General features: G+C 39.4%; 1 protein-coding gene across 1 annotated transcript in view; it reads right to left on the bottom strand.

Moving 5' to 3' along the window:
- sox5 (SRY-box transcription factor 5) overlaps positions 1 to 14,562 on the bottom strand; it is a 243,844-nt gene extending 229,282 nt beyond the window's left edge. Inside the window, exons 1-2 of the mRNA XM_019347112.2 lie at positions 14,504 to 14,562; positions 13,494 to 13,727 (exon numbers count right to left, since the gene is read on the bottom strand). Coding sequence (XP_019202657.2) covers positions 13,494 to 13,727; positions 14,504 to 14,547 — 278 coding nt within the window. The 5' untranslated portion in view covers positions 14,548 to 14,562. The remainder of the gene's footprint in view (positions 1 to 13,493; positions 13,728 to 14,503) is intronic.
- Positions 14,563 to 16,856: the final 2,294 nt, after the last annotated feature.

Below are 16,856 nucleotides of genomic sequence, written 5' to 3'. Positions count from 1 at the left end.
TCCACCCATAAAAATTATGAACAGAATTGTGACAAAATGCAGACCTGGGGAAAACCAACACCCACCGGAAACAAACATCCACTGACTTACTGCCAGGAGGCAAAAGCCATATATGCTGTTCTGTTTATGTTTGCACATTTCAATAAATCCTTGCACATATTCCCCTTTTTTGCAGTGAAATATAAAGAAATGAGGGGTGGTTTGAGACTTTTGATCAGTTTTCTACTATCGCACACTTTCTCTAGGCATAAAATTGTACACAAGTTAAGGAAAAACTGCCTCTCTGACATCACAAAAACAAGTTATAGAAAAACACACAGCAAACATCATCTTCCTCACACACAACTCACAAAAGTTTCACCATCTCACACGATTATGTTTACAACTACAACAACAGAGAAATGGGCCGCTTGAAAGGCAGAGGCAATAGAGGCCAATTTTAACAACGCACACAATACACTACATTAGAGTAGCGCTTCCCAGTCTTACCGCAACACAAACATTCACTTATCTATATGATAATAGGAGGGCGCAGAGCTCAATGTGACAACAAGAGAGAAACGCAGCACAATCCCAAGCAGCGCCTGTAGACAGAAGGATGTGAGATGTAATCTTCTCCAAAGAGAACAAGAGTAAGAGGGAAGAGAAAAGAGGGAGATACACGTCTTTATATGCAATACAATTTGGAGTAGGGTCTATTGACAATGAAGCTGTCAAGGAAAAAAAAAGTGTAGACAACAGGCTGTTGTTTGGGGAGGAGTATCTTTAGAGGAGATATTGATGCTGGAAAGGGAATGAAATACAGGAAGCACTGTGATACAGGAAGTTCTGACAGCTTTTACAATTGCAACTGGTGAGTGTAAATAAAGTATGATTCTACACCTGACACACTTACAATGTCTCTCTTATATCTAATGTACGTTTGAACTGCTCTAGGTGAAGCATAAAGTGGAAAAATTAATGCGAAGGGGGATGTTTCTATCTTACCTGTGTGGCGTTTTTATGTATGAACGTGCAAGCTTAAATGCAAACCATGCTTGCTGAACTTAAAAAGAACAGCTCATAATTCTGGAGAAGAGTGCTTATTCTTTACCTTTGTCGAAAAATTAGATAAGATCCATTAATAAGTGAGGACGTGGAGTGAACTCATGCTTAGTACATTACAATTTAAAGAGCACAGACAGGGGGAAACATTTAGTTAGGCTAATATCCAAACCTAAGAATGTACTTAAGAGTACATGAAACTAGGGGTGGCCTCAAAATTGTGCCACAATGTTTCAAGGTAATTTGTGATAATTACATTTTTGAGAATAAAGAAAACAAAATGATGGTTTTATCAGTGATTACAGCTTGTAAGCAGTTATCATGTAATAATATAAATAAAATCAAGGGCATTTTTTAGCCTTCTTTTCTATAAAAATATACACACACATATACACATATATATATACACACACACATATATATATATAGTCTGTCATCAATGACAGTATAACTAATCTGAAGTGTGAATCTACTGGAACAAGGTGCCAGCAGCAGCACCAATATTAGAGTGCAATAACAGTAACACAGTACAAGTCAAATATAAGTACAAAAGTACAAAAGTATCCTTGGTAGTGTTACCCTTAAAATGAAAAAAAAAAAAAGCATGATATAACTGCTGAACACTAACAATTAAGTAAAGTAACTTCACCTTGTATGGGGCGATCGTGGCTCAAGAGTTGGGAGTTCGCCTTGTAATCAGAAGGTTGCCGGTTCGAGCCCCGGCTTGGACAGTCTCGGTCGTTGTGTCCTTGGGCAAGACACTTCACCCGTTGCCTACTGGTGGTGGTCAGAGGCCCGGTGGTGCCAGTGTCCGGCAGCCTCGCCTCTGTCAGTGCGCCCCAGGGTGGCTGTGGCTACAACGTAGCTGCCATCACCAGTGTGTGAATGGATGAATGACTGGATATGTAAAGCGCTTTGGGGTCCTTAGGGACTAGTAAAGCACTATATAAATACATTTGTAACTCTTCAGCTGAAATTGACAAATATTTTCTACCTGGATGATGCATATTTGGTCAAGTTTTTTAACCAGTTGCTTAAAACGTTTATCCACCGTGTAGCTGCATGCACGATTTCTGTCCACTGTGTAACCTCCCTGCCATATCTCCCTCCCTGTACCTATCAGGTGCTTGGTTGGCAGTGCTTGGGTATCTACTCTTGGGTCACACATCACCAGCTTCCAGCATCTCCTCCTCATTGACAGTGTGTTTTTGCCTCAAGTGGTGAAACGAGTTTGTTGTTCCTGCCTTTAGCAGGAAATGTTTAGTTGCATATTTTGCAAAATACTGTTCTTTGTTGGAGGTTGCTCCCCTTTTTACGTACAAAATCTTCATCAGAGGCTGAGATGCTATTTTTGCTCTCATATTTCTGAGATTGTACCACTGCTGTACACGCAAGGGAACGTCAACGCATGACTTCCCTACATCATTGCTTCAAGATATGACACTTGTTTAACGGTATAAATATTTATACTGATATTATCACAGGTGATGAGGCACAAATCTACCCGAAACATTCTGAAAACTGCACTGAGGTACTTATAGTCTACAGACATAATAATTTCTTGAGAAACTGACTGAATAAATAATGGAAAATTGACTGAGGGGAATTAATTTATCTTTTTTAAGTGGATCAATCACGACTGGTGATTATCAGATTACATTCATGGATAGACACTTCTGTGATAGTCTCATTTGCATGTTACGCAACCTCTTAGGAAGTGCAACCAAGTGTAAATAGTTATATCTGGTAGAAATATATCATGTAAAAATGGAATTCAATATAAACATGAAATACTGACCTGTGCAAAGATGTTTCTTTCAAATAACATGCAATACGTAACAGGCTGTGACTGTACCTAACCTCTTCATAGTGGTAATGCTAGCCTAAGAGCCAGTAGTTCTGGCTAATTCAAATTAACTCAGTTGCTTCCAAAGTCTTCCATCTTTTTACCCTGCAGTGATTTCTGCTGTGGTAACTGTTGTTCAAAGTGTATTAGCTCCAACTCTGTCATGGTCAGCTCAGTCTTAGTCGGAAGTACAGGGTTAATTTTATTTCCTAATACAATGATCAGTAAAATAATCAGGAGATCAACAAATAATAAGAAGCGATCCAGCACGGGTGCCCTTCTTCATGTCCCGGATGGAATGACCCTCACTCTACCCCCACGACAATTACCACCCATGGCGCATGGCAAAAGAGCTTTCTTACCCCTTTCATCATTTTTCATCTTCTGATGTTTTGCCATGTTTAGTGGTAGTGGTAGTGGGGGGTCTAGCTAGATAATGAGATAACATGATAGAATAAAACAGGTTTTGAATTACAGTGGAGCAAAAGACCATGATTTCAGCCACCAAGAAAACCAATAAAAACTTATTTTTGTAAACTGAGTCACAAAACTTTCACAAATACGTATTTTTATCCCTATAATACAGTCGAGGTCCTTTTGAATTCCCCCTGTTTGTGGTATATGCAAAACTGGGCAGATATTTTTCGTCCCATGCTTAGCTAGGCTAAAAAAGCCCTGATGTTCCAATTCCTGCTCTCTACTTAACGGAGATCGCATTGATCTGCTCATCTCAGCACTTTCTCCGAATACTGACCTTTTCCTCTCATGCTAGCCTGCGTGCGACAGGACAACGAATAATCAGAAGGAAAGAAAGAGGGGAAGAAAAGAGCAAGAGAAATCACAAAGGAATTACACTTTCTCTTGGCTCATATGATCTATTATTAATCCAATTTTGCACGGACCCTTAAATTTTTTGGGGGGAGAAAAATCACATTGAGCAAATTAATGAGGTAAACGTAATGATCTGAGATGATCAAAGGATATCAGTGTTGGGCAAAGTATAGCCACCAATTAGTAAAACAAGCGCAGGAAAGGGACTAAAATATGCACCAACGCTCCTGATGAAAAGACGGGGTCAGAGAGAATGGACTAATTTCACAAATGAAACAACGTACAGCAAGACAGGCCCACGTGTGTGTGTGTGTGTGTGTGTGTGTGTGTGTGTTCCAGGAGGAGGGGGGGGTGTGTATGCGGGTCATGTTTGGATTCCCCCTGGGTCTACAAGCAGAGAGAGTAAGAGAGGTCCCACAAGAGCAGCAGGAGAGGAGCTGGCTTTACTTTGATAACAATAATAAGGTAGTTCTCCCTCACTCTCTCTCACTCCTTTTTTTTTTTTATCCAGCTTTGGCACAATGTGTACTGCCGCTCTCGTTTGATCCATAAAAGAAGCTTGTTATGTTTTTCTTCCCCCCACCCTTTTTTTTTGAAGAGTTTGATGCACAAAGGAACAGGAGAGTGGAAAAAAAACTTTGGAAATAGGCGCCCTCTGTCCGAATTGGACTTTGGTTCATTAGGAAGGCCTCAAGAGGTGCACCTCTTTCTGTTGGTTTTTGGTTTGTTTTGTATATTTATGGATTTCTCTTTTTTTGGGGGGGGGTTAGAGCAGCTTGACCTTTCTAACTAAGTGTCTGCAGAAACTAGTTGCAGGGGATCTTATACCCGGTTTCAGTTCCATATTTTTATTCTTCAGTTCAACTAGCTTAGTTTGCATGAGTGACATTTCAAAATAACTCCTGTTTTTCTTGCACTTGGCTTTAGCTCCTCTTTCTTTAAGCTAACTTTACTCAGGACGGATGGATGAGTTGTGCATATAAAGTTGATTCTGCATGTAATGGTGCACTTAACAATAAAATGGTAGCTGTAAGGACAAGATGGATGACGAGACAGAGTTTATGCACCACTTCACAGCTGTTGCCAGTGAAAGAGCACTACAGTAAGTCAAATTTAAGGTCAATTACAGACACGAAAAACTGACCTAGTGTATAGTAATTCTTAATCCTTCAAGTGCATCAGCTAAAGAACTAAAACAATATAAAATGTTAACATTTGCCCTGTTTTCATTTTTTTTAAAATTATAGTAAAGTGTAAAATGCCTAAAAACTCTTTAATATGTGCCTTACAGTTTCTACTATAAGCTTTAACATTTGCCAACTAGGTTATCATTTATTAGAAGAAGGGTGGATATCATCTAAGGGGTCTTCAGAGATCTGGTCAATGTTAAAGACCTTCAAAAAAAAAAAAAAAAAGGATTCAAATTTTTATTGATGGTGTTGATTCACAAAACAGAACAACTCCATAATCTGTCTCTGCTCCACATTGAGCAAGATTGATTGATTGATTAGTACAATTTAGTCCATTCTCATGGTCCATAGAAACAAGACAAGCAAACAGCAAAAGACAGCAAAAAACAATCAAAATATATTTGCTATGTCTGTAATGTAAAGTACAAAACTTGGATATAATTATGCCAAAAAAATGTTAAAAGTTGAAATTCAATCATAACTGAAGCTCCCAAGGCCATAAATGAGAGATAAAATGAAATCTAAGTGGTTTTCTGGTATATGGCATGAGAGAGTTAATGTCTACTTCGTGAACACTGACCAACCTTCACAAACACACATAGACACGCACACATACCGTAAGTGCCATCAAAAAAACCCCCAAACCCAAAGATATTTCTAAGCTCGTGGAATGAGCTAACACACAAGTCTGACTCTTCTCCCTTCCTCTCCTTTTCTGCTTCAAACCATGTCTTCCATTTCATTCCACACAGATCCACAGATCATGTGTTCCAGTGTCCCTTTCTGTTTCATCTTTTAAAGTCAAATATTATAATTGCTCCACTGGGAACAAAAGTGCACAACACTTGTCTCAGTTTAATAACAATGGATCATTTTATGCTTTTAATAAAAAATTAAAAAATAAAAACAGAGGAGGGAGCAGAGAGGAGCAGATAAGACAGAGGGTAAAGTTTGAATTTTAATCTTGACCTTGGAAAAAAGAAAGATCGGTGGGGAGTAAGGAGGGGCGTATTTTGCTGCCATCCTAATTTTTTATTCTTGGCTTATGTATCTCCCTAAGCCTTTGTATGTCTACATGCTGGACTGAGATGCTGGTAGGACAAGTCACTTAGGCCCATTACTCTAATACTTTATATGTCTTGGCAGCATACTCCTCAACCGTATTCAAAGCCTACAGATACATAAAAAAAGACAGATTATTAGAGAGGAAAAACAAAACAGAAATATCAGCTAAAAAGAAAAACACAGAGATTCAGTGTACAAAGGTGGACTTGTTTGAGGTTCACTGATAAGGCCAATGATAAAATGTATAACTCTCAATATACAGGGTGGGCCATTTATATGGATACACAGCAATAACATGGGAATGGTTGGTGATATTAAAGTCCTGTTTGTGGCACATTAGTATATGTGAGGGGGCAAACTCCTCAAGATGGGTGGTGACCATGGTGGCCATTTAGAAGTCGGCCATCTTGGATACAACTTTTGTTTTTTCAATAGGAAGAGGGCCATGTGACACATCAAACTTATTGGTGATGTTACAAGAAAAACAATGGTGTTCTTGGTTTCAACGTAACTTTATTATTTCATGAGTTATTTACAAGTTTATGACCACTTCTGTAGTTTCAGGTGTTGCACATCTCGTATCTTCACACCATAGACAATTGCCTTCAGATGACCCCAAAGATAAAAGTCTAAGGGGGTCAGATCGGGAGACCTTGGGGGCCATTCAACTGGCCCACAACGACCAATCCGCTTTCCAGGAAACTGTTCATCTAGGAATGCTCGGACCTGGCACCCATAATGTGGTGGTGCACCATCTTGCTGGAAAAACTCAGGGAACGTGCCAGCTTCAGTGCATAAAGAGGGAAACACGTCATCATGTAGCAATTTCCAATATCCAGTGGCCTTGAGGTTTCCATTGATGAAGAATGGACCCACTATCGTTGTACCCCATATACCACACCAAACCATCACTTTTGTTGTTCCAACAGTCTTGGAGGGATCCATCCAATGTGGGTTAGTGTCAGACCAATAGCGGTGGTTTTGTTTGTTAACTTCACCATTCACATAAAAGTTTGCCTCATCACTGAACAAAATCTTCTGCGTGAACTGAGGGTGCTGTTCCAGTTTTTGTTTTGCCCATTCTGCAAATTCTGTGCGCTGATCAGGGTCATCCTCGTTGAGATGCTGCAGTAGCTGGAGTTTGTAAGGGTGCCATTTGTGAGTAGCTAATATCCGCCGAAGGGATGTTCGACTAATGCCACTCTCCAGTGACATGCGGCGAGTGCTACGCTGTGGGCTCTTGCTGAATGAAGCTAGGACAGCCACCGATGGTTCTTCATTAGTGACAGTTTTCTTGCATCCACATTTTGGCAAATCCAACACTGAACCAGTTTCACGAAACTTAGCAAGCAGTTTGCTAACTGTAGCATGGGAGATGGGTGGTCTCGTAGGGTGTCTTGCATTGAAATCTGCTGCAATGACCCGGTTACTGCGTTCACCAGATATCAACACAATTTCGATCTGCTCCTCACATGTTAACCTCTTCGACATGTCAATGGCTGTGAACAAAGAGAAACTTGTAAATAACTCATGAAAGAATAAAGTTACGTTGAAACCAAGAACACCATTGTTTTTCTTGTGACATTTCCAATAAGTTTGATGTGTCACATGGCCCTCTTCCTATTGAAAAAACAAAAGTTGTATCCAAGATGGCCGACTTCTAAATGGCCACCATGGTCACCACCCATCTTGAGGAGTTTGCCCCTCACATATACTAATGTGCCACAAACGGTAAACTTACAGTAAAAATCACAAATTGCTTAAAAAAAAATTCCTACAGATAAGAGCCTGACTGATATCAGATTTTTAGGGCTGATACCTTCACTGCTGCTATTCCTGCCTTCCGTATTACCTTTCCCCAAGGCTGACTACGTCATCATTTTGGTAGTCCTCAATGTTCTGCTGATCTCTCTTATTCTTCCAAGAGAATTCTCATTTCATTCTTAGTCTCATTATTCTCATTAAACTGTTCTAAATTTTCACTGTTTTCTGATTTTTAAAAAACTAAATCTCTTTTGGCTGCTCCTCTTTCTACAAGGGATCTCCCCAGAAGATGGATCTACATGTTTGATGTGGCAGATTTTTACATCAGTAGCCCTTCCTGATGTAATCCTCCAAGGGATTAAGCCTAGGCTCATTGGCATATTAGGCAAATGTGTTGATCACCAGACTATGAAGCCACTGTTTTCTGACTTTTAAAACAATCAACTTTTCTTTTCTTTAAATTGGGATTAGTTTTAAATTTGGGGATTTTTTTTTTTTTAGTCACCAGAAAAATCCCCTAACGGCAACACAACCACTGTTGGCAACTGAAAAAATTAAGTTTATTTAAACAAATTGTTCAGCTGCTCCTGAAATCCACTTGCTCAACATCGTCTTACTGGTGGAGTTCATAGGCTCACTTTTTCTAACAAATTTATGAAGCCTTCAAATAGGGCTGTGCGATATGACCAAAATCTCATATCCCGATATAAGACATTTATCGTCCTGACAACGATATATATCACAAAAATTTTAAGGTTTTCTGTAAATTCTGTGAATCTGGAGCAACTCAACTTGCGTGATGTGTTTTCAGCTGGGCATCATGTACCTGGACTCGAGTGTTTTGACCGATGCATGAAACTATACATTTTTAGACATAAGTTGTAAAGGCCGCCATTTTCTTTTTGAGTATTTATTACACGGCGTGCTGCGGGGAAAAGCCTGTTCTAACGTTTGAGTCTAAGCTTTATTTGGAACACCTGACGGCTCTTTTTTTGGATCTCACCGTAAACTCTCTCCATACTCTTTCACGTGGTTCTTGCGTAGGTGGTAGAGGTTTGCCGTGTTTTAGTCTGAGGTGGGGACCGGTTTCCTGCATAATTTGCATAGTACAGTTTTCTGATCGGTGTCAGACTTTTCATAACTAAACCATGTCCACGCTAAAAAGGTAGCCCCACGTTCAGGACGTTTAGGAGTAAGGTCCTCAATTTGTTTGGACTGGTCCTTCTGTTTGTCATCATTTCAGTTTATTTTGAAAATTCTCAACAGGATCTTCAGCTTTATTGTGAAAGGTTCATGTGGAAAATAAGCGGACGGCGGAGCCACACGCTGGGTTTACCGTCGTTGTTGCTAACAACAACGCAAAAAAACAGTTGCTTATCCGTCTGTAGTGTGGTTATTTTAAATGTAAGAGAAAGAGAGAACTTTAAGAAATTAATATAGCCACTACAGTGACCATCAAAAAAAATATTGCTGTAAAGAGTTTATTTTGCGACACCACAAAACAAACGATAGCGTAATATAAAACGATAGAGGTTTTCATATCGTCATCTGATACATATCGTTATATCGAACAGCCCTACCTTCAAACAACCTTCAACCTGACATGGATCAGACAGTGACTGTCTCTATTTGTACAATTCATCATATAAACCACCCAGTACTGGGCAGAGATGGGAGGCGGTGATGCTCAGATTTTTATGCACTATCAAATTAAAGATCATCAAACTTTCATTGCATGTGTTTATTATTTTCATTTTGGCCAATTTTTTAAATTGGTTAAAGTGATGTTTAGGGAAATAAGATGAATTTCACAAACCCCATTAACCACATTTGTAGATTATAAACTTAAACTAACCAAATTTTTTTATTGTATTCTCCAAACTGATAATAGCACAAGCAAAGTTCAATTACTGCACAGCCATATCTCTCAGTGAGCTAAAAATATGGACAGTCATTCAAAGATAACACACTTACTGGAAGTTACTTGGAAGGTGTTTAATGAATAGTTTCTGTAACCAAACAAAGCTCCACTTTAAATGTCTGCTGTCTGTTCCAATTTACACTCAGCTGTTATATTTCATTAGTCTACAAGTCACACAAACATACTCTGATAGTGAAAGAAGAGAGGGATATGCTCCAGCAAGTCACCACATGTTGGGGGATTTGTTTACAGCTTCCTGTCTTGTACGAGATCAACACCCCGTTAAATCAGTGACACTCAAACGTGCAGCTTCCTCACCTGAGCCCTAACCTCATATGCGTGTGCAAAATCATCCGTGTGTGTGTGTGTGTGTGTGTGTGTGTGTGTGTGAGAGAGCGAGAGAGAGCGGGACCAAGACCGAGGGAGAAAGAGCACCTCATCAGTCACATTGGGAAAATACCATTCAGAGACTGACAGATGTCTCTCTCCGTCTGACTCTTACCTGCATCTAACAATGTGTCTCGCTCTGTGGGCCTGGGGACATGCATACACCCACTTTGACACACATGCACAACAATGTAACAAACAAACTCTGTGTGCCTGTCTGTGCGTGTGTGTGTGTATTTCTGTGTACAGTACATGTTTGTGTTTTCATCACTGTCTAAAACAGAGCGGAAACCAATCCCTGATGCTACGGACAGATAACAATATCCACCGCTGCCAAGCTCCCACAATAACAACTGGGAGCGCAGCAGCAACTGATACTGTAGGACTGTAAATAGCAGACACACTTCACATTCAGTGCAGATACAGTATCACTCAGCAATGACTGCAATTGGTTGTTCAAATAAAACAAGCACAGAGGGTGCAGGGAACTCTGAATATAGAATAGCACAGAAAAGAATAGCCTAATAATAAAATCCGCAGCTCTGATGGCAATATGTCGGAAATAAAAATACGGCTACGTTATCTGTCATTTGTCATGTACTATAGATGATGAAGTCAGATCTTGCTAATGGAGAAAAATGGTTTTACCTCAGTAATCTTTAGTAGCTCGGTTATACTAATAGTGTCAGATGAGACTGGTTGGTAAAAGACAGAGGTCGGCAGTCTGCTTTAGAAGTGAAAACATAGATCACACAGTCACACAGAAGCACAATCCAAGAACTAACAGGACACTGTTTTATGGCAGAATCTCTTTACACCTGAGTAGCTTTGACTTTTACCGCCTCTCATTCTTTAAGTCTCTAAAAGAACGACGGACAGGGGAAGATGCTGAAAAATTACACCGTCACTGACACAGCACACATGCCATAAAGGGAGGCTTTACCCTGCAGGATGCCAAGGCATGTAAGGCACAGACAAAGTGCAAAAAAATAACAACAGCTACATCTCAGGCCTCATTTAATATGCTATATATTAAAGTTCATAACAACACAATTAGAAAAAGACTGAACAAGTACGGCTTGTTTGGAAGTGTTGCCAGGGGAAAGCCTTGTCCCTCTAAAAATAACACGGCAGCACCACTTATGTTTGGAAAGTTGCATCTGAACAAATCTCCTTTGGACAGGCGGGACCAAGGTGGAGATGTTTACCCATTAAGCAAAGCAATGCATTTGGTGAAACCAAACACAGCACATCAGCACAAACACTTCGTACCAACATCAAGCATGATGGTAGTGGGGTGATGATTTGGACTTGCAGTCAGTGAATCAAACTCCTCTAGCACACAATAATAACATGGACTGAACCACCACTCACAACCACTAGCACTAGCACTTTATATAGCCTCTGTAGAAATTATCCACATATCTCACTTATCTTAACTGCACTACTGTATAGCTCTGTGTAAATAATCATTCTGTACATACGATAATTTTTAATCCTACAACTGTTCATAACTTGCATAGTTCACATTTCTGTATAACTGTATATCTCATATTTCTGTATAGTTTTTTATTTCATATTCTGTATAGTTTTTCATATTTATATCCTGTTCATAGCCTGTACATAGCTTGTACTCACTACAGCCTGTACATACTTATAGTTATAGAATATTCATAACATACTTCATACCGTGTACATTATAACATACCATAATAGACCCATTTCTGTAATATACTTACATATCTATATTATTGCTAATATATATTGTAATATATCTATATCATGGCTAAAGCACTTCTGGATGGATGCAAACTGCATTTCGTTGCCCTGTACCTGTGACATGTGCAATGACAATAAAGTTGAATTCTATTCTATTCTATTCTATTCTATTCTAGTGGTGTTAGTGAGGTATTGTAGGAGTGATGTAACTCTTTGGAGGTGAAATTACAAAGCAATGCAGACATGAAAATGTGGATAAAGTTAGGTATACCACAACTCATTTTCACAGGGATTTATTGTTTATCCAAAAAACTATTTTGTTTGTTATTGGCTTAAATAAGAGTGGTAAAAGGTCACATAAACCTGAGGTCACTACTGATGGTCAGGGTTTTATTCTGAACATAAAATTTCCACCGATCTTCATCTGCTTATCCAATTCAGGGTTGTGGGGGCCTGGAGCCTATCCAAGCTGTCATAGGGTGAAAAGAAGCATACAGCCTGGACAAGTCACCAATCTATTGTAAGGCTAACGCACAGAGACAGACAACGATTCATGTGACAAATTTAGAATCACCTCATCCATGTTTTTGGACTGTGAGAGTATCCGCAGAACATGCAAATTCCCCACAGAGAGGCCCCAAGCAGAAGTGGAGCCCAGGACCTTCTTGCTGTGAAACAACACTGAAAACCAAAACCAGCCAAAACTAGAAAGCCAAGCTTTTCTCACTGTAATCAAACAATTTTAATACTGAATAAAGCTGCCCTTCAATCACTGTCTTGTAGATAATCGTGTTACTATGATTGTCCTAATTTGAAAGCTTTGACATTAGCTCAAGTCCTGTGCTAAACCATTTTCCCTGCTGCCCTTCATTCTGTAAGCCTATGGAGTTTGATTAAAGCCATCAAAGTGGATGCATAATTTAGACGAACGTGGCAACCAAACCAAATGACAAACTCAGCTAATTCTGTTATAGCAAAATTACTGATAGCAGCTTCTAGGAAATGAGAAACAGCCATAAAAAAGTAAAATAAACCCAAAATATTCTGCTGAAAACCTTGAACAATTAAAGATTCAACTGAAGCTGATTCCCCGCAAATGCAGAACTGACGGTTTTCTTTGTTCACCAAAGAAAAACAAATGTACAACTCATGCACGTGTAATTTTCTAAATCCAGTATAAGCACAGCCCTTTAAGAAAAGTTTTCCACATGCTTGCTGATAGATACAATTAATCCCACACAGACCCACAGTGTCAACAAAAACAAAAGCCACGGGCAAAATGTAAGTATCTATAGAAATATTACAGCATTAGAGAACTACCGCTCTCTCTCCTCCGCTCGTCCACCATCCCTCTCCTGCTTTTTGAGAGGCAGGGCGGTGATTGGCGGAAAAAAGCCTCCCTCAATCCAATCCCTAATCCCCAGCAGGCTTTTAAAACATATGACTGGAGGAGGACCAGCGGCGGCTCTCTCATGCTGTCCTCTTCCAAGCGATATTTTCTCTGTGCTGTAGCTGCAACAGAAGCAGCCGTCACAGAAGAAGCGAAGAGAAGCTGTGCGGTGGGGGTTTAAAAATTTAAAAAGGTGCTCATCCATGACTGTGTACCCTGTTCTGCACACTCTGAGCCTTGGAGAGCAAAGTCGCACTGCCAGGGTGCCCTTATTGTCTTCGCTTCTGCAACTTTGACTGCATGGTGGGAGGTATCCCTAGCTCTTTAACGACTTACCGGATGCTGCGCTGCTGAGGAGCCCGTCTTTCCTGTGACTCCCGTTCTCCACTGGTCTCTCTCACTGAAAGACAGGGAGGTGATGGAGGTCGGTAGGGGGGTGAAAGACTGCTGCTGCCGCCGCTGCTGCTGCTGGTGATGGTGGTTTGGGTGCTCACATTGATTTGTGTCACTTCTCTGTCTCTCTCTCCCTCTTGCCACACCACCTCTTTTCCACTCTCTCTCTTCACTTCACTTCACATTACACACACATGCATGCACACATACAGGACAAGATTTGGGCAAATTACACAAAGCTGAGACACTAAGGGCAGGAGAAGTCCATTTGTTTCCTCTTCACAACAGCTACTCCTCAAGTCAAGACATTTCTCTTACCAAGAACTAACTATTAAAAGTCTACAACTGATGTGCAACCAGAAGGTAAAATCTAAAACATAGGAGGTAAAATCTGACCTGAAGCTGTAGACTGTCAAGAGGAATAACTTTAAATGTGCCACTATCATAAGTTGTAAAACACTTCAAAACCACAAGCTTTATATTCCATCTGCCTCGGTCACCCTTAGAACCAGGTTTCTGCCAGCTACAGTAAGTACGGCTCCTTTGAATGACTACCAGGCTAGCAAGTAATACCAATTTTAAATGTTGCCTTGTAGTAGGTGGGTTTACTCAAAAAAAAAAAAAAAAAAAAAAACCCAGACGTGTAATGTAAAATCCTCAGTGTCACCTGCCCTGCACTAAACTGCGGGGGAGAAACCACACCTTGAGCCGGAATAGTTGCAGTCAGTCATTTAAATGATTTGGTGACGTTTACATTTAGCCCGAGGCTAAACTTTGACCTACAATGAAAGCAAGCTAGTCCAAAAATGGGATATTTTCGCTTAAAAGCAGTTGTGGCTACTATTTCTTTTTTTAGTACGTCTACTGCTCTCGAAGTATAATGGTCAACTTTCAGAATAAAACACTCACCTTTAGAAAGAAAAACAAGAAAAAGAAGAAAAATGTTCTCACACCTGTTAAGCTCGCGAGGACCTTGACTAAACTGTCTAATTTGCATACATCGCAGTGCCACTCTCCTTCTTCCCCATTGGTCCAAATCCCTCTTTCCTAGTTCACTCATTGGCTGATTTAATTCAGATTTTTCATTTTTGAAAATGACATCGCATACTTAATTTAACTTGAACTTGAACATTGGAAACTAAGTAAATTTGGCAGGCGGTAAATATTGGGGGTTTTCTTATATGTTACGTAGCCTTTTTTATGTGGTGCCGAAATTAATTAAAAACTGGTCCTCGTCCAGACTGCGAAAATTCACATGAAGGCCAGAAAAGTGACTCAATAAGAGGAGAAACGTTTGCCACATGGTTTGTGAAGTAGAAGCCAGACAGAAAAATATATCAGGCAAAAATAGGACATGTTTTTGCCTAGATAACCTGTTTGATAAGACAATGGTATTTGGTTGTAACCATTAGCTCATGTCAATGAAATTGGGACAACTTATGCATTTATTAGACTTTGATAACTTGTGAAATAAAGCTAATTATTTATCATACAGTACTGTGTAAAAGTCTCAAGGCAAACTAAATTTCTTTGTATTTTGTTTTCAAAGTACCTTCTTGTAAGTTTTTTTTTATGCTCTTGAGCAATATTTCTCAAGGATTTCTGAGGGGTTTTCAAAGTTTGGACATTGGCTGCTTTTTCACTCATTTTCACTCCAGTCCTTGTATCTGACCATTTTCAGAGAAGTGTTTTAAACACTGACCTATGAATCATTCCAGTGTCAAAAAGACACCTAACTCAAGCAGTGAACCAATGTTGTGTCTAGACATGGCAGATAATTTAGCAAATAGCCAATTTTAAATAGCATCTGTAGGCACCTTGTTGCTAGTAGTTTGTTGCAAAAACACATAATTTGTATCCATTTCTTTAGCTGAATCTATGAAAAATACCAAAGATAAGACAATTAGACAGGCATGTGTTTGTGCACCAACATTGTGATTCCCAAATGCATTGAGTGAAAATGTGGGATATATTGGCAGGTTGTCCTTTAAAGCAATTGAGGAAACTACATGCGTTCACCATCCAAAGAAGAGCTTTAAATGTTCCTCAGCCTGGAGAACTAATTCTAAAGACTGCTTAAAATTACAAGAAAGCCTGCTAAGGTGATGATACCAAATACTGAATTTCAAACTCATTATAATTGTACAAACTATGGTTAGGGCTTAAAAACTGTACTTTGCACATGTTTCAGTCAATCAATGGATATTGATCACATACTGTGATTTCATTTCACAAAATGACAGCATGAAAACACCCCATGAAGATTCCATATGGGTTCACACTGCTCCCTATCTTGAAAATCATCAGATAGTATTCAAATAAGAAGAGACTCATGACAAATGCACAAATGGACTAGTCTGATTTAAAGTTTGAGCCACAACTTTTTGTGCTATTGTTTAACACTCAGCCAAAATTTTTTTTAAAATGGCAATAACTATAACAATAAATGCATGCTGGGCACAAGTCAAAATTATTCTGCGGCTTTCTAACAGGGTTAGACCACATTTGTGATGCTACATTAACAACTGCATAAGCCGTTAAGTACAATTTTCCTGGATGTGAAAAATGTTGGCACCCACCAAAGAGATAATGACCATTCACCAAAGGAGAATCACCAGTACTGTGATACAAATATTGCCATTTTTTAAATGTTGAATATGATTTTGTATAGCCATAAACAACAGGCAAATGTGCAGACTTACATCAAGTAAATTAACACAGACTTGTTTAAACAACATGCATAGCCAGTTGTGCTTAGTTCAGTTTTATTGATACACCACTAAATCACAACAAAAGTCACTTCAAGGCACTTTATATTCTAAGGTAAAGGCCCTACAATAATAAAGAGAAAATCCCAACAATCAAATAACCTCCTATGAGCAAGCACTCGATGACAGTGGGAAGGAAAAACGTCCTTTTACCAGGAAGAAAACTCTGGCAGAAGCAGTTTCAGGGAGGGGCGCCGATCTGCAATGACCTGTTGGGGGCTTAAGCACATAATAACACCCAATAAACACCCATTGTTAGCCAGGAAAAACCCTGCTGTTCTTTTAAAGTAGCGCCTTAAAGCAACTGTTCCTGGGATTTGGCTCTATATAAATAAAATTGAATTGAACCAAATAAAAAAAAAAACTTCTTTTGAGTAGTTTGACCGATTTATCTCTTTGTCTTTTTTTTCTCCAGGAGTGCTTCTGATTGATGTAGGGTCTTTTCTCAATTATGTTTTACTAAGTCGCCCAATCAAAGAACAATATGTAGGTAATGGCATCCCCCTGCTGATACTGACTGAGCTGGGAGCTGCTGGAA

Source organism: Oreochromis niloticus, linkage group LG17, assembly GCF_001858045.2.
Source record: "Oreochromis niloticus isolate F11D_XX linkage group LG17, O_niloticus_UMD_NMBU, whole genome shotgun sequence".
Taxonomy (NCBI): Eukaryota; Metazoa; Chordata; class Actinopteri; order Cichliformes; family Cichlidae; genus Oreochromis; species Oreochromis niloticus.
This window is presented reverse-complemented; position numbering and strand designations above follow the sequence as displayed.